This window comes from Mytilus californianus, unplaced genomic scaffold, assembly GCF_021869535.1.
Source record: "Mytilus californianus isolate M0D057914Y unplaced genomic scaffold, xbMytCali1.0.p SCAF_13, whole genome shotgun sequence".
Taxonomy (NCBI): Eukaryota; Metazoa; Mollusca; class Bivalvia; order Mytilida; family Mytilidae; genus Mytilus; species Mytilus californianus.
The window spans coordinates 22,053,210-22,077,239 of record NW_026262615.1 but is presented as its reverse complement, the minus strand read 5'-3'; the positions used below and the strand labels follow the sequence as shown (position 1 = coordinate 22,077,239).

General features: G+C 32.5%; 1 protein-coding gene across 2 annotated transcripts in view; it reads left to right on the top strand.

The window, feature by feature from the left end:
• Window positions 1-11,244: 11,244 nt before the first annotated feature.
• Window positions 11,245-24,030, top strand: part of LOC127723374 (ileal sodium/bile acid cotransporter-like) — a 48,936-nt gene continuing 36,150 nt past the window's right edge. Inside the window, exons 1-4 of one of the 2 annotated variants that reach the window (XR_007992045.1) lie at window positions 11,245-11,318; window positions 17,357-17,769; window positions 20,048-20,252; window positions 21,057-21,095. Coding sequence is in view for 1 of the 2 variants with exons in the window: in XM_052229950.1 (XP_052085910.1) it covers window positions 17,357-17,769 (413 nt within the window). In the remaining variant the exon portion in view is untranslated. Of the gene's footprint in view, window positions 11,319-17,356; window positions 17,770-20,047; window positions 20,253-21,056; window positions 21,096-24,030 lie in introns of those variants that run through there. The other variant, XM_052229950.1, reaches the window with a different exon arrangement.

Here is a 24,030-nt window from a genome sequence, read left to right as displayed (position 1 = left end):
TTAAGGATTAAATTTGTTATAAAAATAATTCAATTATCACTGATACTAGAGTATTGATACATGTATAATTATTAGTCATACTAATAAAACTTATTAAATCTCCAGCCTTAACTTCAAAAGGTGTATAAAAGTTATTAAAACCGTGTGTGACACCCTTATCCAAACTCATTTTGTAAATAGTTGACTTATCATTAACAATCATCTTAATGGCTATAATATCTGTGCTTGTTCTTAAACTTACTAAACTAATACCCAATATATGTCCTGGAAATTTCATTACATAATAACCACCACCAACACCAAAATTAAACTTTTTATTTCTATTTATTGGACCATCAATTCCAGCATATATACTTATTATTTTTCTGTCTGGTTTATTTTTAATATTATCAACTATATTTTCAACATTTAAAACTCTGATGCTTAGGGCAGCGACACTCCGATGTAGATTTTTATCCTTAGTATCCATTGTTTGAAGCTCACTCTTCATATTTAATATTTCTTTTTCTACGTTTTTTTTTTTGACACCAAGTATGCTCATTTTATTAAATAAATTATATAACTTCTAAAACACAATTAATTGGTAAATGATTAATTATCTTGTTATTATTTTCATCTCTTATTTCTAATTTCAATTCTGTTATAACATCATTTACTAAACACTTATATTCCGGATGCTCAAATCTTGCTGTTATAACTTCACCAAACTCTTTATTTTCAACTGGAATAACAGCTAATAATTTACTTGGCTTACCATCAAGATAATTATGAGAAGTGCTAACTTGTTCCAAATGGATATATAATGATTTATGGATAGCAAAATCCACAAATTTGTTTCCATAATGTAATTCATTAGGTTCGAATTTACGTTTATTATTAAACCCTAACATATTTCCCAAACCCTTACTTATCCTTAACTCAGTAGTAGTGTTTAATGAAGCGATACCATTTGCTTCATTTACGGATAATACAATATTTTCTTTTTGAAATTCATCCACTATTTGTTGAAAACTATAATAACCATTCATAATCCTTTGCTGTTCCTCTCCGGTTTTTGTTATAAACCCATGATAAACATTATACCAACCTATGCTGTATCTTATAAATTTCAAACCAATACGTTTATTTCCATTTCTGTTATTTATGTATTGTTCTAAGTTTATTGTATTATCAATATTTGAAATAGTATGAAACATTTTTAATATAAAAAAAATGATAACAAAAGAATTTAAATATAATCCTAATGTTTCATATAATCCAGGTATTAAATATTCTGAAAAAGATCATCAATTAAAAACAAATCTTGTAAATCAAACGATATTTGTAAATCAAAAAGAGAACTTTAAAACAGCTTTTCCTGATTTATTTCAAAACTATCAAAACCCATCAATACACACTAACGAACCATGGAATGCCTGGATTCATTCTTCATTTGATTGGTGGCAATGTCAGTTAAATTTTGCAGTTTGGTGTGCAAGTACAGGATGTGGTGTTTCTTATAATGATCATATACAAAATACTTCAAATCTTACAAAGTCTTTTTATATGTTTCATTTATATTATTGTATTGCCAGAATTTTAAAAGAACTTAAATCACCTTTACCAACAGATTCTTCTTTCTGTTATTACAAGAACCCATATGACAAAGCTGCATATCAGAAATTATGTGATGAATTTAATATTTCTCCAAATACAAATTGGAGACAAAAACTAGAATCATCATGTCAAGGATTAGGAAGTTTTGAGCAATATTATAAACCAAGTGGAGAATATAGACAAAGAAATAAAATTAAAGGACCGTTCTTTAGTACTCATGATACTATTAAGCATGAAAAAGATATAAGTATGGCTTGGACAACATTTATTTTAGATAACTCTAATGGGTTTACACAAGCAGGTATTGAACGTATTAATGAAAGTATTAAAATTTATGTATGGGCTTTGTTAGGTGCACAATCTCAAACAAAAACAAAAATTTTAAAAGTAGGAACAGGATTTGATGCACAAAAACAATTCTTAGCAAATGTACAAGATGTAATAAATAGTCCTATCGATTTACCCACCCAGATATCGAATTATGAAAATGTTTTAAAATATGCAAGAAGTAAAGTTGATTATGCTTATGGACTTGGTTTATATATGTCTCCCAGTGATATGGTTTTACAAATTGGAAGTATTGTTGGTTATAATAATAAAATTATAATTGCAACACAAAATCAAACACTTGGGTTAAATGATGATTTAAATAATAAAAATTTTGATCATGTTGATTTTAAACCAAAAGAACCTGTAAAACCACAAGAACCTATAAAACCTGAAAAGCCTAAAGAACCAAAAATAGATCCAATAAAAAAAATTGAACATGAAGATCATGAAGATAATAAACAAGCAATAATATTTGTAAGTATTGTAATAGGATTTACAGCACTTTATTTTTTCAAATAATCTCTAGCAGCAGTAAACAATAAACTAACAACTAAAATAAGCAATGCCCATAAGTTGTTTGCAAACCAATTTACTACGTCTTTTGTTGCAGACAATAACCAAGAAACAATAGAACCTATAATACCTGGTAATGCAGCTGCTAATTTTCCTGCAAGAAAAGATAATAATTTTCCAAGATTTTTTAATTGTTTTTTTATCCAGTCTTGTACACCACCACCTTTTGATGGAGGAGAAGGAGAAGGAGAAGGAGAAGTAGTTCCACCAGTAAATGCTTCAACAATAACACCAATAATCATTCCAAAAGCAGTTAAAACACTAACTATTGTTATTCCTTGTTCTCTGAATAATGTTCTTATTCTTTCACCTAATGTTTTGTCTTCGTTTAACATTTTATGTATTGTTTGTTTAAATCTGTTTACTTGACTACGTAGTTTTTCTTTATTAATATTAATTACTTCTAGTCTTGCACTTCTCTCAGATTCCAACTCTCTTATTCGACTACTTATTCTATCTATTTGAAATTCATCATTGTATTCTTTAGCTTGTTCTAATTTGGCATTTTCTTTTGCTAAGTCTTTATTTGTTTCATTCAGTTTTGCTAAATTATTTGCAATCTCATCTTCCGCTGTTGTAAATGCTTTTATTATACCATCCATCTCTCTTTTTGTCATTTTTGTTTGTGTTTCTTCATTTATTAAAGATGTTCCTTGTTCAATAAATGAAGTTTCTATTTCTTTCACATATGTTTCTGCATTACTTGCTGTTTCTAATAATTCTTGTCCTTCTTCTTGTGTAGATATTTCTTGTAATGGAATTTCTATATTATCGAGTTCATTTAACATTCTCTGAAACCCTGCTCTACCTTCTCTTAAATTATCAGATATTTTATAATCATCTACACCTAAAACATCCCTGACAAAATTAACACCGTATTCTCTTTGAAGAGTGCTAAATTTATAAAACTTTAATACTCCTTTTTGGTAATATGTTAATGCAATATCATTACCTTTTTCATCTTTTACATATAAGATTTGTCTTCCCTTATGATTTTCCCCAACAAAAAAAACCTTTTCATTACGTATAGTTTCACCATTTTTTTTATAAAATTGTTTAATCATTTTTTTTGTAGTTTCTTTTTTACGAATTTTAACATCATTTTCTGATAAATCTCTTGATATTTCAAATTCCTTATTTATATTATTTTGAAACTCTTCATCATCTTGAAAAGACGTTTCTTCTTCTTCATAATCATCATCATAATCATTATTTTTAAACACAGGATTATCAAACTCATAACCTCCTTCAGCCATTTTATTCATCTAAAATATTAGATAATAAACAATAAAAAGAACCTGTTAAAAACAACTTAAGATAAAAATAATTAAATTTTTTATTTAACATTATTTTTACATTTTTTACTAATTTTTCTTTTGTTTCTTCATCCATTTATTTAATTAAAAATTGATTCATAGTTTGGTGGATTTCCGTTATCAACTAAAATTATTTTATTAAAGAAAATCAAAGATTTTCCATTTTTTTTTTTAATTCGTTTTTTACTCTATTTTCTGTTTCCTCAATTAGTTTTTTTCTTTCATTATCATTCATTACTGTTTGTGTTTGTTTTGTTCGTATATTTTCTTTCATTTTGTTGTATTTTTCTAATTCATCTAAAATAAGTTTAAATTCATCTGCACTTATCTGTCCGTCAGTTAAAGATTTTGATATTAAATCTTTTATGCTGTTTAACTTGCATTCTGCCATTGTTTTAATTTCATAATGTTTTTTTGATTTTGTTGTCAACTTTCTTCTAATTAATTTAACTAGACCTCCTAAACTTCCACATACAACAGCTGCAATTTGTATGGGAAGTAAGATAGGAAAAGCTATTCCTATACCAGCTAAAACAACAGATGTCGAAATTAAACTTGTATCAACACCATCAGTAACATTAACTCCGCGTTTATATTTTTTGTATAGTGATTTACGTTTATCTCTCTCATTTATTAATGTTTTTTCTATTTCTGTTATTTTTTGTAGTCTATAATTTTGTCCATCTTCTATAGGTAATTCTGGATATAAATCAGGAGCTGTAGGTTGTTTCATTTTTTAAAGTAAAAATTGATTTTTTTTTTTTCTCTTAAATCCCACAGAATTCTTTCTTCGCCTGTTCTCCCGGTTTTTTTATTTATTTTTTTTTTGGAATTTTTTTGTTGTTTTTTTGGGTGTTTTTAATAACGTTTTTTTCCAAAGTAAAAAAAAAAATTTTTTGGGAGTAAGAAAATTTTGGTGTTTTTGCGTTTTTTTTTGCTTTTTTTTTTATGAAAATTTAGGGCTCTTTTACTTGAAATGAGGGTAATTTTTTGGGGGTCAAATTTTTTTTTTTTTGGAGGGGGATATAGGTGTGTGATATTGTGTGAGTATAAGCAATATGTTATATAAATGAGCAGATATATTGCTAGATTGCATAGGTGAGTATAAGCATTTATATTTATTCATATGTGCGGGTAAGTATTAAGTATATGACACTTATACTTAAAGTCAGTATACACGTGTATTATAAGTTAAGCAGACTAACTATCATAAGCAGCTGTAATGTATATGTGTATGTATATTACTTTTATAAATTTGATGCACTGTATGGGCGTTTTGTTGATTCACAAGTCATCGCCGATGTTCGAGGCAAATCGTTCGAAAATCAGTTAAAAATTTAAGCACAGACACTCAGAACCAACAGGTGAGTATGGTATATCTACTAAAAATCATAACTACAGGTGATAGTCCACCAGGAGTGGTATCGACCAAGTGATAGTATACTAGTATATATGTTTTATCATGAAACGTGCAAAGAAAGAAACAGCTATGGTTATTCAGAAATACCTGTACTCCAAATTCAAGGCACTGGAAATCGATGTACCATCAGCAACCAAGGATCCATTCAATAAAGGTATCTCTGATTTTTCTCTTGGTAGCACAACTGGTGGAACAACAGTGTAGGACTCAGGCAATGGTTTCAAATGTTCATATCTCGGAGCGGATACATCAATCAGTCTTTCTAAGACATCACCTTCTCTTACCAGATGTTGGAATACAGAAATAGCTGTACCATGTAACGATCATTGTGCAGTAGTTGAACTCAGATTATGGTCTATATTATCAGTAGCTGCTGAAGTGAATAGGCCGTTTCTGAGTTTTGCAGGACAAACAACGTTTTTAGTACTGAATGATTCACAGATCGAATTTCCAAGTTCTGTTGATAACTGCATAATTTTGTCATTGAAATTGACAAACCAAGATCGTACAATTTGTCAACAAGTCCTCTGTTCCTTGTCTCAGCATGTATAAGTAGGCCTAGATACGTTGGCAGAGGTGGTTCCCGGTCAGTTGAATGTGATGACTGCATGCTAGATTCCTTTCTTCTTCGAACAGAAGATTTAAATTGGAGCAATTGTGCAATAGTCAAGTACACTAGCCTTAAGCTTCTATGAAACTACTTGACTGTGTTTCAAAATTTGGACCGCCTAGAATCATCCCTACTAGTGTTTTCAGTGATTGTGGAACTGAATTTTTCTGACAATTAGTTTCGAAAAATCCTTTGAAGGAAGACTTAGTCCATCATGTCTTTTCGAACAATTTTTGCAGCCTTTGAAAGTATTATTGCCTCATCGTCGTAGTTACTTGCAAGTGCCTGTTTAATAGCGTTACCAATGTCTTCATTGAAAATTAGCAGAACGTCTCTTCCTTGCTTATGAGCTTTTAAGTCCGGTATGGCTGCAAGAATTCTGTTTTTCAAGTGGGTTGAATTAAGTTTTTGACTTGTGTCAATACCAAATTGTTCTAATCGATTAGTGTATATGTTCAAAAGGTCTGCTAATCTGAATATAGTAGCTACTTCTGTGTCCATTCTTGAATCCTCTATATATGCCACAAGTTCAGCAAGAACGATGCCATGAAACTGATTATCTGCCTTCGCATCGCCTATTTTTTTCGGCCTTGCTTTGTTAAAAAGATTAGAGTAACATCTTTTGTGGTACATGGTTTCCTGTGAAATCATGTCTCCTGCATTCAGTTTCGCTAAAAGTACACTGTCTTGCACTTCAAGAGCATATTTCCTAACGTTGCTGTCTATACTAAAAGTTGCAACTTTGAGAAGTTCTCCTGAGGATTCTCCACAGAAAAAAACAATCATGTGTCATTGTCAAAGTTGAGCAACCAATACTTTGACGAGTTATCTTTCCTGAAGTTTCTTCACTGCCTGATTAAATTTTTCTCTTTATATTCTCATGCCTTTCTATTTTCTTTTCTGTATACGTGTTTCTACATGTCTTGTGCCACTTGGCTTCCATTAGCTGTAACTTAAATGCTATACCTTTTTCCTGAATGAATTGATTAAACATGATTTGTGTTGGAAACCAATTGATACTTTGGCATCGATTTAACATAGACTCCAGTGTCCTATATCCAGCTCCAACTTCGATATCAGATCTCCTGATGTTTGCTGGACATTGCAAAGATTCAGAAGTCTCATCCTGGCAAAAAATACATTTTTCCCAATTAAGTTCTTTCATTGTTTCAGACGAAGACGATTGTGCATCTGGATTTAGAATTTTTACTTTTTTGGACATTTTAAATCTTCTATTAGGCTTTTACTACCTGCAACAATAAGTCATGAAAGGTCTAAAATTAGAAAAAATAAGTCTTTTGAAACAATCTAACTATAACTGAAATGATTTAAAACTAAACTAATGCCATTTTACCTACAAGGAAAGCAAACATTCAGGTCAATTCTCAATAATGAATATTTGCTTATTTTTCAAGGCGGCCATTTTAAAAATAGCCGCCATTTTGAATTTCAAAGATAGATCAAAACAAAATCTTGCTAAGTACACCAAGTCATTCAAATATGTTGAATTTTGTGCTTCCATCATCAAATCCACTGTGGTTTGTGCAATACTGGAAAATATTTTAGAATGTATGGCGGCCATCTTGAAATAAGCCGCCATATTAAATGTTGAGGTGGGTCCATAGCTAATATTGCTCAGTACACAAAAATGTACCACCTTGCAAAATTTGGTGCTTTCCTCATTATTTTAGCAATTTTTTCACCGATCGGCCGGACTATTAGGTTTCCAGACGAATGCAGGTATCCTTAAGACGACCAGGAAGTTTATTTAAACAGGAATATGTATTTTGTCGTAAGAGTGTTATAATGATGTCTTAATGTAGAAATTGAATATGAGGTTTAATTAAACGCGCAATATTATAGGTATTTGCCTGAGATCGAGAAAGTTATGTAGCAATCGAATTTATGATGTTGTAGAGCATCTCTTTGTTCAATTTCCAAAACAGTATTAGACATTTATCAAAGAGGTCAAAAGAAGTCGTAAGAGTTGTTAGTATGGTAGATTTAAAATATAATTTACTTGATAAATAATATATAAATTGAAAATAAATCAAAAAATTTCAAATTTAAGCTTGTTTTCAGATAGTTCCTTCAATTCCCTCTAGATTAAACTGAATGGTGTTTAGTTGTCGTTTCGAAGTATTTGTGAAACGGTATACCATACCGCATTACTTTGGTTACATGTGTGTTTAAAATTCAATATTATCTGCTCTATATAGTTTTCAAACATGTAGTTAAAATCATTAAAATTGCATCATTATAATACATGTAGCATATCTAATGCATATTTTAGGTGTCACTTAGGAAAATACGTCTTAAACTGTTACGCTTGGCATGCTATGTCTAGTTAAAACATGCATCATTAAACTGTCAAACTGTATAAGCTTGAAAGAAAATAAAAAATAGATGTGTACTTTATAAATTTATGTATTTGTTAATCAAAAAGTTAAATCAATACTCCATATGTCGATATGAAAAAGACCCAGCACATTAGTATTTCAACAAATCTGTCATAATAACTTGATAGCATGTTGTCTTTCAGTATGTACTAGATAAATATGATATAAGCCAATTTTAGGCCAAGTACCTCCACAAGCATGGAAATCACGTGGCTAGTCACATATCATCCCTATTGGCCTCATTATAAAAATAAGGAGATGTGATATGATTGCCAATGAGAAAACTATTCACCAAAGTTCAAATGAAGTGGATGGTTCATTACCTGTTACGTAATTTTACCTCATTTGTAATCCTTACATGACTTTTGTAAATTTATTGACGTTTGATTTGTTGTCAAAATCTATTCATTTACAGATTTATTCAGAAATGTAAGTAATTAAACTATCTGTTTAACTATAATTGTACTTACAAACCGATATATTGGCAAAACAAATTGAGAGAATGGTATAACCTTAGATGGATTTTGTCTTTTTTGTATGTTCTTAATGGTCATTTAGCTCTTCAACTGTTTCGGTTCTTATACATCCTTGGCTTTCAAATATTCGGCTTCGGGCGTTCCTGTTGTAGGTAAATCGAGATAATCGCTTCGGACGCATGGAATTTATAAAGTGCTGTTTTAATTTATTTTTTTCTTATTTGTGGCATAACTTTCATTCTAAAAAAGATTAAAAATGAGGACATATCAACAGTAACATTGTATCAGGTTGTAAATGTAAATAACACTTTATGAATTTTGTGCATCCGGGGCTCTTTTATGTATCAACCTTTATCGCGCCAGGGATGTGTAAATACGTAGAAACGTTAGAAGTTGTATGACCAAAAAGAGAATAGGAAATTATTTTTAATGTCAACTTTGCCTGAGTAAGTTGAAATCTTATAGTCAAAGCAGCCTTTCCACAAACGCCTCAATAGCGATAGGAGTGGTATCACTAAGAAGCCACTTCTCCCAGTTTCTCAGCATTGGGTCACAAACTTGATGACTTTAACCGCATGAAAATCCTAGTGATTGAACAGAACATCCGCTGGAGTAATGCCCAGCGACAGGTTCGGGAAAGTTTTTGGATAAAGGAACTAAATGTACATTATCCAAACGGCATCAAAAAGAAATACTAGCAGTTTTATTTTTCACTCGTTTTGGGATGTAAATATACACAGTCACGTATATTTGAGTATCGAGTTTTGTTTTATATTATGATGTTCAAGATTTTGGATTGAATCAATAGACCAAAACTTACCTGTATAACTGAGCTATTTTACACATACAATCAGTATTGTTAAAATTATTGACACTGACGAAGGCTATTTGTTAACCCGAAATATTTGTCAACACGATTTTATAACATCAGCTTCGTATATTACCATCTTATATTAGTACCGTTGTGCAAATCTTTCGACTTATATAATTTTTTCCTTATCTGCGCAGTATCGTCTATCCTAGACGACCGGTACATATTAAATTTGCTGATTGGTCTTTTTTATAGACTTCTATATATATATATATATGTATAGGGGTCCAAATACAGCACAAACAACATTTTCCAAAAGACCAAATGAGTGAAAAAGTATATTTTAACAAAACGCATTTGACTAACAGGTCGAACAACTGATGTTCTTAAACCCTGCTGACTGCCATTGGGGATTGCCAAATAAACGGATCACAAGATGTAACAGAACAGATCTTATTATTAAATTATTACTAAACAGAAAACAATAAACTTGCGGAAAAGATGATATACTGCAAACATGAGGTGCACAAATTTTGTACACCATATCCGGATTTCGACAATTAATGTCTCTTCAGTGATGTTAGGAATCGAAACGGTATTTGGAAGGCCATATAATTTACCTCAGTTTAGGATAGACTCTTGAATTTTGAAAGAGTCAAAATAAGATGAACGGATCATATACACCCGAAGGCAAATATAATACAAGCCCAAACGAAAAAATATAAACAGGTCTAAATTGAAAACAACGTTCAAACCTATGACCGCGCTGGATAAAAACCGCAATCTTTATACTTGTGCATGCAAAACAAATCTCCAGGCATAGGGGTCCAAATACAGCACAAACAACATTTTCCAAAAGACTAAATGAGTGAAAAAGTATATTTTAACAAAACGCATTTAACTAGCAGGTCGAACAACTGATGTTCTTAAACCCTGCTGACTGCCATTGGCGATTGCCAAATAAACGGATCACAAGATGTAACAAAACAGATCTTATTATTAAATTATTACTAAACAGAAAACAATTAACTTGAGGAAAAGATGGTATACCGCAATATATATAGGTATTTTGAATTGGTGGTTTGGCACCTTAAACAGGGTATATGCTGGGAAGGGAAAACAGACAACCTCCCATGTTGTATTGGTTCTTCAAAGGGTAAGTTACTGTGACATTATGTCGACATGAGGCATTACATTTAAGCCCCTTCCAACAGGACTCGACCTGAATATATATTGCGCACAGCACAATTGAATACCCCTTCCGTATGGATTTTTTTAACGGACTGGAAATTTCCCGGTATTCATATTTCTGTACCACATTTCATCCTCGTAGTCGGTACTAGTTATAAAAGAATCGGGAAATTTAAATATAACTATCTTTTTTTTTGCTGTGCATTAAAGTTATAAGTATCAAGCTCCGTCATTGCTAAAGTGAGAAAAATGAAGGAAAGAAAGTCAACGATTTTGACGACACAACTTTATCATATATGTTATTGTAAGTAAATGTAATAAATGACGTATCCTGTTTTTGTAACAGGTGAAAAATCGAATTAGACATTTGAATAATAGGTGCAAACTATCTAAATGAATGACAATGCGACACGTCTAGTTCAAAGGGTGTAACAAGTCACCTTCGGCGTCTTATAGTACAATATACATTTGTAGTATAATAAATTTGAAAACATAATATGTATTTCCTGGTCATAAAAAACGAATTCAGCAGTAATGGATTTTTAACGTGTAACATTTTTCGTTTGTAATTTGTCGATAAACTTTTCATACGTAAGGTAAGTATTATTATTGAAACTGTTTTATGGTTCCGAATTTTAAAATATCTTCTATTACAAATTTTAATTTGACCAAGGATTTGAATTTTGTATGATTTCAGAATCTCTTAAAATGTTTCTTTTCCCAACTTATTCTTAATGTAAAGAAGAAGTCTAAGAGTCAATCCCCCCTGAATGTCATTCACACTCGGGCCGTGTCTATCTTTACTAAATTAACTTGAATGGACTGGTGAGCTGTTTGGCTAACTTCCAGTGGCAAATTTTTCATGCATACATAAAGTAGTTCGGGATGAAGGGTAAAAATGTCGACTTCCACTGTAAAAGGACTGTATATTAGACGTGTTAGAAAAGTCAATACGATTTTGACGCTGATGTTAAATACCAATCCCACTACAGGCTATTGTGGGGACCATCTCAAAAAGCACAGCTTATCATTCATTAAAACTACCTGTATGGGTTTGTTTAATAATGCTGAGATGATTTTTGAACAATAAAATGATAACAGTTTATTCCGCAATACAACGAGGAGGATCCAGCAAAACAACATTATTAGGTCTTTCCACTTTTCGGTGGAAAGACCTATTGTATTTGTTCTGATTATTATTTTTGTTTTCTTCTTCCGCCACTTTTATTTCTTGCGTATAAATTTTGTTTCGCAAGATGTCGCTTAGATGTTTGGTATATGATATCGAACAGTTTATGCGCCTTTGAAATTTACCCTGCGTAACCGAATTCTTTTCTTGAAGGACTTATCTCCCCGAACACTTTTTTCCTTGTGACTGCATCTCCTCCGTAACCGTATAAGAAAGCGACAAATTTATTTTATAAAATTGCTCGTTATATCCTTCGCATGATTTGTCCAATTTTGACCGAAGCCATACGAACAATCCATATGAGAGTTATTTCCCCTTATGCATTTGATATAAGTGATATGCATTTCTATCTCGTGAACCATAAGTGATAGAGACCTAGGATCTTTTGATTTCAGGTCCTTGGTTCAAACCGGAAGTAACAATTTATCTCACTTATTTAGAAAAAAATATATATAGAAACCATATATTTTTGGAATCAGTGTACAATAAGCTATCATTTGACGCTGGATATGATATTTTAAACCGAATTGTAATAGTTCTATATCAAAATAGATCTTTATGGGTGGAAAGACCTTCAATTGTTCTCTGAACAATTGGTTTTTAATTATTATCAATATTATTATCATAAAATTGCATTGTTTCAAAGTAGTGATCGATTAAGTTTAAGACCGTTGTTGACCCATTTCTTTCTAATTTGTTGAATGACTACAAGGAAAATCTGTAAAGTGATCAAAATAAATGAATACAAAAAACACTGCAATCAAATCACATTCGAATCCGATTTTTGTCGAGCCTGCGACTTCTGGGATAGTGATCCGGCGGCGGCGGCGGCGGCGTTAACAAACTACTTAAAAGCTTTTTATTTTAGAAGGTGGAAGACCTGGATGCTTCATACTTTGTATATAGATGCCTTATGCTATGAAATTTCCGTCTGTCATATGTCCATTGTCCTTTATTAACCTCATTTTCATGGTTCAGTGACTACTTGAAAAAAAAGTTAAGATTTTTTGTAATGTTAATATCTCTCTTATTATGAGTAATAGGATAACTACATTTAGTATGTGCGTACCTTGCAAAGTCCTCATGCCTGTCAGACAGTTTTAATCTGACCTCGACCCCATTTCATGGATCAGTGAACAAGGTTAAGTTTTCGTGGTCAAGTCCATATATCAGATACTATAAGCAATAGGTCTACTATATTTGGTGTATGGATTGATTGTAAGGTGTACGTGTCTGTCTGGCATGGTTCATCTGACCTTGGTCTCGTTCTCATGGTTCATTGGTCAATGTTAAAATTTCATGATGAAGTTTGTTTCTTAGATACTATACGCAATAGGTCAACTGTATTTAATGCATAGACTGATTGTAAGGTGTACATGTCTGTCTGGCATGGTTCATCTGACCTTGGTCTCGTTTTCATGGTTCATTGGTCAATTTTAAATTTTCTTGGTTAAGTTTGTTTCTTAGAAACTATAAGCAATAGGTCAACTATATTTGGTGTATGGAATGATTGTAAGGTGTTCATGTATTTCCTGTTTGGTTTATCTGACCTTGGCCTCATTTTCTTGGATCATGTTAACTTTATGTGATACTTGTTGTAAAGCTTTATATTTAGGACTATCAAAATAAAATCAATTATCAGTAAAGCAGGCAAGACATAACAGCGTGTGCACTGTTGTTTTACTATACATCAATCTTTGTTCAAAATGTTCCTTTATTTGAAAATTATCTAATATATACTTTTCATGTCGGGGCCTTCATAGCTTTTGTGCGGGATGAGTTTTGCTCCTTGTTGGGGTCATACGGTGACCTATAATTGCACACATTACGTTATGTGGTATCTGGTAGATAGTTATCTTCTTTGACAATCATACCACATCTCATTGTTTTTACATCATTTTCTAGAATAGAGAAATGTGTAGCTTAAAAAATCTAATAAAAAAAAACTAGACATATGTGTACTTGACAAGTAAAAAAAATAACAGAATGAAACAAAGGCGTACTCAATTTTAATATCTATTTATTTTAATTTAATGTAATGCTGATAAGGAACAATACCTAAAAAAAAACGCTAAAATGTGTGAATTAATTATTCTAATTCACATTTTAACTGACGTTTTTTTCTTTCTTTCTATCAACTTTTGTCAGTTAGTTTTTCGGACAAAATATGTTATCGATCTAAATTTTAAAAAGATTACTACATTTTGGTCCTTATTCAAGCATGTTAAATCTACGTTTCGGTGAAGGGTCGGAAGTTTTTATTCTTGGTATCCACGGATTCCTCCACCAACAAAACAGATCAGCACGATTAAATTGAGATATTGTTGAAAGTGGCGTTAAAATTTCATATGGAGAAGTTAATTTTATTATCTTTGGATAAGGAGGATAGCTTGAAAATGGAATACTAGTAATCATGTTCACCTCTTGCAAAGCCTGCTAAATTATATGTCGGGCAATTTTTTTTTTTTTTTTTCGATTTTCTTCATTTTGTTTTGCCTCATATTCACTATACACTCCGCTTTCTAAATTGGACGGTACATAGTGATAGGTGGATGGGTCCACCCGTCCGTTCTTTCGTCCTTTTGTCCATTCGTGGCATTCATACATAGATAGTAGTCGACAATACGAATCACATACGGCTCTTGAAAAGTGGTATTCTTTGAACATTAAAACGATGCGCAGCAAGACAACCTTCTTCAAAGAATTGACAGCAACTTGGAATTGGATTTTCCTCTAAACTGTGTTAATTTATGTGATAAGATTTATGCGAACCTTCCACCAATTGTTACGCCATATAGGAGATACAAAATAATACAAAACCGCACAGGGAAAAAAAAAACGCAAAAAAACTAAATATAGAAGAATTTCATAATGTCAAGTTTATGTCGGACACGCCACCAGACGTTGAAATACATTAAGGGTTGTTGGAACTTTATATAGACATCCAAGACATGAATCAAATCAAATTGTTGAATTGTGTGCTGGACTTGTGGAGAGGCAAACTGAGTTATTTGACTATTAAACATATTCTACTAATAATAATTTAATGTTTATATTAGGACTTGTGGCCATACAATCCGTCATTCCCATTCTTGACCCCTACATATATTTTGTTTTCAAAGTTTTGTTTTGCACTCCGAAATCAAACAAATGTAAATGAATGTATGAAAATCTGCTTAAGGCCAATGCACGTCTTAAAATTTGGAGTCGACGTTAACAGTTCGCTTCATATTGTATCAAACACACCACAAAGCTTAACTAGACTATGCCGGTCTACTTTTCAATGCAATTACATTTTGAGAAAGTCCACACCTAAATCTTGTATCGGTATTGTTATTTAACATCAGCGCAGTATTTAAATCCCTTTCCTAACACGTCTATTAGATAGCTGAAAAAAGTTTGCCTTGTAACAGGTCACTTAGGAATTTGCCCGAATAGTTGATTTAAATGTTATTTGGCGTGCAAAGAGTGTGACATTCTTAACAAGCGGATCATAGTTAACGCCACCGGCATGCAGACTGCAAATGACTGTATTCATACCATCCGCACTGTCAAGCATGAGTTTTCATCTCGAATGGGAGAAGTCCAGCGATAAACATATTACCCTACTGCACTTTGAGGTTGTTTTATACGGTATACGGTTTTGGTTTTGCTCATTGTTAAGACCGTATGGTGATCTATAATTGCTTACATCTATGTAAGTTAAGGCCCATCGAATATGAAAATCTAACAAGTTTTATTAAACCTTTTTGATAAAGTCTGTCATATATTTACAGGGCAATATTCTGACAGATATTCGTATCTCGTTTCTTTTTTATTCTGTCTTACACTTTTGCCACATGCATTTACACGTCTTGTATTTAAAAGAAAATACATAGAATTTCTCTAATTCTTTGGCAATTTAACCCTTTCTGGACACATTGTTTAAAAATAGTTAATCAATATGTGGTTGTAAATGATTTTAATAGAAGATTGGCTGAGTTATCATAACCGTTATCAGCTTACTGAATTAATCGAAATGTGCTGACAGCTGTTAGAGAAATTGACAACTCTGTGGAATGTGGAAATCACCCGAAGGGTTTTTTTTCGTTTAACTAAAATGAAAATGTATTTGACAATCATTAGTGAAACAGATTATTACATAGTAACTCGTTGATATCGGGTTTTTCCAATCTCGATGGTTAGATTATCGAAATTTAATTCAACTATCTCGATTGGATAAATCCAAAAATCCACTGGTACCAATGTAAGAATTTATATATAACCTTCAGCCCTAGCAAGCTAATAATAAACTAGAATCATATTCACGCTATAATAACACATAGAAAGATTCCGGATTGATAGACATATCCGTACAGATTATAAAAGAATAAGCATGAAATGTTAAAGAATAATAATAAGTGTTTGTCATTCCCGGGGCCTTTTATTATAGTTAACTATGCGGTATATGAATTTTGTTCATTGTTGTAGGATGCACATCTGTAATTATTGACACCTTTTCTCTTGGCATTACTGGATACTTGTTTCAGTAATAGTTATCCCATGAGGACGCGGTGTGTCAGTGTAAGATCATCCCGATGGCCGGAGGCCAGAGGGTGATCTTACACTGACACACCAAGTCCGAATGGGATAACTGTTTTACATCCCAGCTGTTCTACATTAGTTAAAAAACCATTTACGCTTGATAAAATCTAGTTAAGAACGCCACACAATAATAATAAAATACTTTATATATTACTATATAGTACATACCTTTTATGAACCCCGGACACAATGTTTAAATATGTTAAATTAACACAAATTTGTATCCAGTCGTCCTGCTGTAGGGGTATGACTCGTGGTCTATATGTAAAGATAGAAAAAAAGACTCGTGGTCTATATGCTTAAGGTCATGAGTTCGATTCCCAGCATAGACACTGCTTTTTGTTTTTAGCATAAATTTTGATAGTTAGTCTTTTCCGTATAAATATTTCTAAGTTTTATTGTGGATTTGACATTCCCGCCAAAATGTTACAGAACAAAGGAAAGCATGCAGAACAAAGAAACCCAAGCCAGGGTGATCTGGTAGGGGTGACCTGAGCCAGATTACCCCTGGTAGAACAAAGGAGGTGGGATGTAATTGGCTATTAAATTACAAATCCAAATGTTTATAAAGGAGATTTGTATTTTCATCAAATGAGCTCGCAAGGACCATAGTACAGTATCGACATTATTTACGATTAAAAAAGTGCAAAGTATAAACTTTTTGAAAACACATAGCAACTCTCTCTAAATATATTGATAATTATTAGATTAGAATAACTCCATCTCAAGCACATCTCAAATCTAAACACATCTATCAGTTATATGTTTACTTAGATTGTAACGTGTTCCTGTATATTTTTTCTTCCCGTTTAGGAATAAATGGAAGATTTTCCTGTTTGATTTTAAATTACTTTTTCGTAGATGGAAACAACAGGAAGCTGGGTGAACATGTTTGATAATATGACATCGACGCAAAATAGTGGATCATACAATGTCACAGCAGATTTAATGGCGGCAGAAGATGGCGATCCGACTAAAAGATTCATAAAAAAGACATCAGACATACTAATGATTGTCATTTTAGCCGTGATATTGATGTCGCTCGGTTGTACCATAGAACCTACAAAACTACTGCAGCAGATAAAGAAACCAGTTCCTGTCATTATTGGAATGGTATTGCAATTTATAGTATATCCGTTAACGGCATTTGGATTTGCACATGCGTTTCAATTGAATAAGTATGATGCACTGGGATTACTTATTCTAGCAACCTGTCCTGGAGGAAGTTTATCTAATTTGATTACTTTCTATTCATCCGGAGATGTGTGTTTGAGGTAATGTTTTATGTATTTATATCAAAATAAATCATTTGAGTGTATAAAGAAAACACAAGTATTGTAATGAATTCGATAATCTTCGGGTTTCTTTTAAAAAAAGAGACGAAACCAAGGGACAATTAAAAATCACGTTCCATAAAAAAGACAACACGATGGCCAAAAAGAAAATCGACGAAAAGAAAAAACAACAATAACAAACATAGAAAACTAAAAATTGAGCAGCACTTACCCTAAAAAAACTGGGGGTGAACGCAGGTGCCCTGGAAGGTCAGTTCCTGCTCCGGAAGTAGCACCCGTTGTGTTGTTCATGCAAATAAAAACATTTCGTTTACAGTCACCATCACGAATTGGTTGACTGATACGATGTATCGGTGTCTCCAGCATCAGATCACTGGACACCAGTAAAGTCGTCTTATCTGTTTTTTTTTTTTTTTTTTGCCATTTTTTGTTTTCGCATGGCGGATGACGCTATAGCAAGAGACGGTTATCTTGTCGACGCACCAGATCTCGCTCTTATAAGAGTTCATGCGATTTACTTAGTCTTTGTTTGTTACCTTGATTTGTGACTACCTAATTGATTTAAAAGATTTGAACATCGACAAACTACTGTCACCTTCATTTACTACCATTGGATGTAATCGGAAAAACTGTAAAACTTTCAGTACAACCATTTCTGATACCTATTTTCAAAGTAACTTGACTATCATCACAGATGTCAACAAATAAAAAATTTTCAAAATCTCTGGTCGACACAATAGGATTCACGGTTATCGAACATATACAAAACCTTCAGTTCACACCGTGTCTATAGATGGTTTGTTATCCTCGGTTCATAAACCTTTCGGAATTCACTATATTCAAACTAAGCTCTTTTCACACCTTTATCAAAGCTCAATTCACTTTTTTAAGAGGCCCAAAACACTCCCACAGCTTTCCACCAAAAATCTGTGCAGAAAACAATACATGATTAACTCAAATGTATAACTACAACTATCATTTCATATACCTTCAACAAACCTATTGCTTTTAACATTTTCCACAACAAGAGGGTATTTTAGACATTTACTCTGAGGGATGTAAAATCAATCCTCCCAATTGATCTTGTCCATCGTCCCCCTTCAAATATAGTCCCGCTGGTCGTATTATAACTGCAGACATCGTGGCATCTTAAACAATGAACAACTTAGAGAATTGCTAGCCAACGGCCTGAAATATGGACTTCCCGAGCCCATCAATTGGAACAAGAACTTCAGGTTACTGGTGGATGCAGTTGAGGACTATGGTAGAAAATGATTGAAGCGCGAACCAGATGAACCAAAACCTGACACTTTATCTTAATGGATCTGTGCGGTCATTCATTTAGAAGTGCATTCAAGAAGCCCAAGAATGTGGATGCTTTATCCTTTCTTTTTAGAAAAATGTTTTTCAAGCAGACAAAAATGTTGTTGTTCAAGCAGACAAAATTGTTGCTGTGTAAACTGACAAAACCTCGAACAATATTGTTTTTATATGCAAAATACATTATTTAAAATGTCTCACTAACGAAAATGGAATTCACAGCAGAACTTGGAATCCAAATATGTAATAAAAAGAATAACGTAGCGCATGAGTTAATTATTAGTGTTGTTCGGTCACGAGTTGAATATTTTTCGATTTTTGAATTCTTTGATTAGTTATTCTTTTTATTACATTGATAATGGGCTTTTTAATGGAAATAAAGTAGAAAATGTAAGGAACTATATCTTTTTCTACGCATTCACAATTTGTTTTGATGCAACGTCGTCGACAACGTCTTGACAACGCCTATTGTTGTTTGACGTCAGTTGAGTGAAATAACCGAGTTTATTTCACATGTGAAATTATCGGTTTTTATTTCACAGGGAAACCACGATAATTCATTGCAAGCAATGTAATAAAACTGCTTATATTAGAGAAGTATATGCAATTTCAAGAAGCAGTTATGTTTTGGAACTTGAAGTTTATGAGGTTCGAGGTTCCACTTGTTGACAATGATACAAAATGGACCTTCCGTGCATACGACTCCACATGATGTATCACAGGTCTCATATTCATTTGAAACATGACATTGAAGTACAACAACTTATAAATAATGATAGTATGATCGTGAGTAGCCACACGTGAAGGGTATTCTCCATACACCAGTTAAGTATTTTTATTATTATCCTTTTTTTATTATTAAATGTTACATGTATAAATATTATGATTATGATTATGCAAAAAGAATAATTCAGTCATTATTTCCATCTAATTTCAGCGTTTGCATGACAACATTTGCCACAACGGTTGCAATAGGAATGATGCCATTGAACTTGTGGGTGTATTCCCGTAGTTTCATTACATCGACGCTTACTGTGCCATACGTCATCATAGTCATCTCCTTGGTTACGATACTTGTTCCTGTAGCTATTGGAATGGTTATCTTGAAGAAGCTACCAAAGCTCGCGACATATATTTTGAAGGTATTCTTTTATTTTAATGTGTACCAAACAAGAATCCTTAAGTTAATTGTTATGCTTACTGAGGCACGAAAAAAAGGTCATGTGACCAACTAATTTCTTCAATTATTTATCAACAAAATGTACCATTCAGATAGGTTTGAAAAATTGTTAAAAAAAATAACTTGAGAGGCAAAATAACTGTATTATAACTAATAAAAGAGAGGCGACCAAAGGGACATTTCAAACTCAGAAGTCGAAAAAAACTGACAACTCCTTGGCAAAGAGAGGCGAAAGATACCAAAGGGAATTCAAACTCACAAGTCGGAAATAAACTGACAACGCCTTGACAAAAGAGAGGCGAAAAATACCAAAGGGACAGTTAAACTCACAAGTCGGAAAATAGACTGACAACGCCATGGCAAAGAGAGGCGAAAGATACCAAAGGGTCATTCAAACTCACAAGTCAGAAAATAGACTGACAACGCCATGGCAAAAAGAGGCGAAAGATACCAAAGGGACATTCAAACTCACAAGTCGAAAAAAGACTGACAACGCCATGGCAAAGAGAGGCGAAGGATACCAAAGGGACATTAAAACTCATAAGTCCAAAATAAACTGACAACGCCATGGCAAAAAAAAAAGAAAAGACCAAAAGACAAACAAAAGTATACAAAACACAACATAGAAAACTAAAGACTGAGCAAAACGAGTCCCACCAACATCCGGGTGGATGCCAGTTGCTCTGGAAGGATAAGCAGATCCTGATCCACATGTGGCACCCGTCGTAGCTCTTAATAACTCTTTATTATTGTTATTATGTTTTAGGCTGGAGGAGTGCTTGGAATGCTTTTCATTGTAATAATACTTGTCATAAATATGTATCTGTATCCCGGATTGTTCAGTTCAGATTGGAAAATGATTCTTTTAGCAATTGTTCTACCGTGTTTTGGACTGTCTGTCGGATATGCAGGTTCCAGAATTGCATGTCTTTCTCACAAACAATGTCGAACCATCGGCATCGAGGTATCATCGCAGAATGTTGCCCTGTCAACGACTTTAATATATTTATCCTTTGAAACGGATGATGCAACAAAAATAGTTGTCTTTTCTTTGATCTTTGGAGTATTCTCAGTTACTTCGCTTACAATATTCACTCTTCTCTACAGAATATACATTAACTGTGTCACAAGAAAGAAGAAATCGTTGAATGAAAACGAATCAAAGGAAAAGAAGGAAAATATTTACCAAATTTCCATAACAATTGCTTCTCAAGATTGAAATGGGAATTAATATGGTGTATCAGAAACATATGATACAAGAGATTGGTAACTCCCCGAACTATAGTATAATGACGCGACCACCACCTAACCTTCGCAAGAATTTATTTGATATATGATATATTATAATATTATTAATTCGTATATTTTAACAAATTTGATTCGTTTAGGGATAGTCACATGTTAAACTATATTTTCGAAGGTAGAGAGAAAACGGCGGATAGCAAAAAGCATATTGCACAGCAAAAAGCATATTGCACGGTTATTTTTAGAATATCTAAAAACCGATATACTTTGTGACGTCATGTAATGAATTTCAAGATATTGTTCAACGTTTTGAAACAAATGACATCTGTGATCGATTATTTGACAATTTTTTTTTCAAATACATAAGATGTCAAACAAACAAAAAAGAAGTAAATGAAATAACAACTAATATGTTGTTATTGTCAAGGAGACAATATAATATCTAAAAAATTCCAACAAAATCAAATGACGATTTTGATACAAATATGGTCGAAAATTAATAATATAACAAATATAGCCTTTGTATGAGGTCAATACAGGATATATCGACCCAAAGAAGTATATCGACCTCGGACTTCGTCCTCAGTCAATATACTTCTTTCAGGTCAATATATCCTTGTATCGACCTCATACAAAGGCTATATTTGTATAAAGTCATTCATTTTTATGGAACATAATTTATTCTAATATGGAAAGCTTATTTTGCGAAATAACTCACTGATCCGTGCTATAACTATTAGGAAACGAGTGTAATGTTAATTGGAATTATAAAAACGAAGAGTATCTCGTATGATGAAACATGTTGATGAATGAAATTAATATGCTTACCATAAGTAGTTCAAAGTAATATACATATGACATGCGAAGAATACAATGGTAGTGAAGACGTAAGATATACATTTTGTATATCTAATTTTGAAAATTTACTTTTCTATTTATCATCGTCATAAATGTGTACAGCCTATTTTATGTCGACATCTTTCAATGTAAAATATAGCTTATATAGATAAGATGTGGTGAAAATTTCAAAGAGACAATTGTCCAACAGACACCAACGGACGAGGATGTATACAACGTTTTGATTATATTCTGTAGCTACAAGACATCTAGTCTTGCATTAAAATATTTTATCTTGGTGAATTTTCTTCTTTTTTTTTTTTGGTTTTACATTTCTTGACATTCCAAGATGCATTGGTGTTCATCCCCTGTTTCTGAAATGTCACTTATTTCACATTAACAATCTTGTCAGTAATGATCCTTCAAGTACGTTTTATCGGCAATGAGTGATTTGAGATTTTATAACATTTTTGAGTTATATTATATCACAATCTCCAACTATATAAAAACAGCCTTTAGAGACCACATATGTTTAAAAATACTATTGTTTTTACATTTTTTATATACGTCGTTCTAGAGTCAAGCATAATGTTTACATCGTACGCTTGTCTTTACTGCCTTGCATTACATTATGTTTGGACCTTTTTATAAAACCATTATAGATTTTCATTCTTTGACATTTCAAACTAAGAAAGTCGTGATTCAAAATTAAATTAATCTGTGCAATTTTTATTTTCAAAATGCTTTATTTCAGGAAATAAATTAAAATTTGTAATCAATAAAAGAAAGCTTTCTACTTAACGAAATAAAATCTGAGAGCTAGATTACGGAATTGACTTAAATTTCGCTATTCGTGCGGGTGCACTCGACTCCAATCTTCATTGACTAGGATTGTCAGTTTTCCTATCGAAGGTCGGTGGTTTTCTCCGGGCACTCCGGTTTCCTCCACCAATAAAAACTGGCCGCCACGAAATAGCCCAAAAGCGGTGCTTTAAAGTGGCGTTAAAACTCCAAAAAATCAAAAAAAATCAAAATCAATTTCGCTATAATTCAATAATAAGTTCTTTATTTAGCATATTCAGGACAAAAGAAATAAACACATAACAATAACATAAACGGTACCAATTTTTCTGCACCAGATGCGCATTTCGACAATCAATGTCTCTATCTTCAGTGATGCTCAAGGCCAAAATATTTGAAAATCCAAAGCTTATTAAAAATATGAAGAGCTATAAACAAAAAAGGACCAAAAAGTATAGCCAAAGACGGGCAAGGAATCAGAGCTTTGCATGAGGGAGATACATTCCTTAATTTTAAATAATTTCCAAATTTTGTGACAGCAAATTTTTAATTACATAAAATCCGTATTTTCATGCCAGTACCAAAGTACTGGCTACTGGGTTGGTGATACCCTCGGGGACTATCAATTTAAGGCAGGTTCTGAAAAGTGGGTTGACCATGCAGATAGTGCAGAAAATTTGATCAACTTTAGCATGGCTTTTTTGATGCCTGATGAATGAATTTCTGCTGATCCGTCACCCTTAGGATGGCAAATTCCATGAAACATTGCCAGCATGTTATATTTGATGATCGGTGATGTTTTTCTATCGTGAAATATATGAAAAAGTTGATTCAAAGATTTAAATAACAGTGGACTG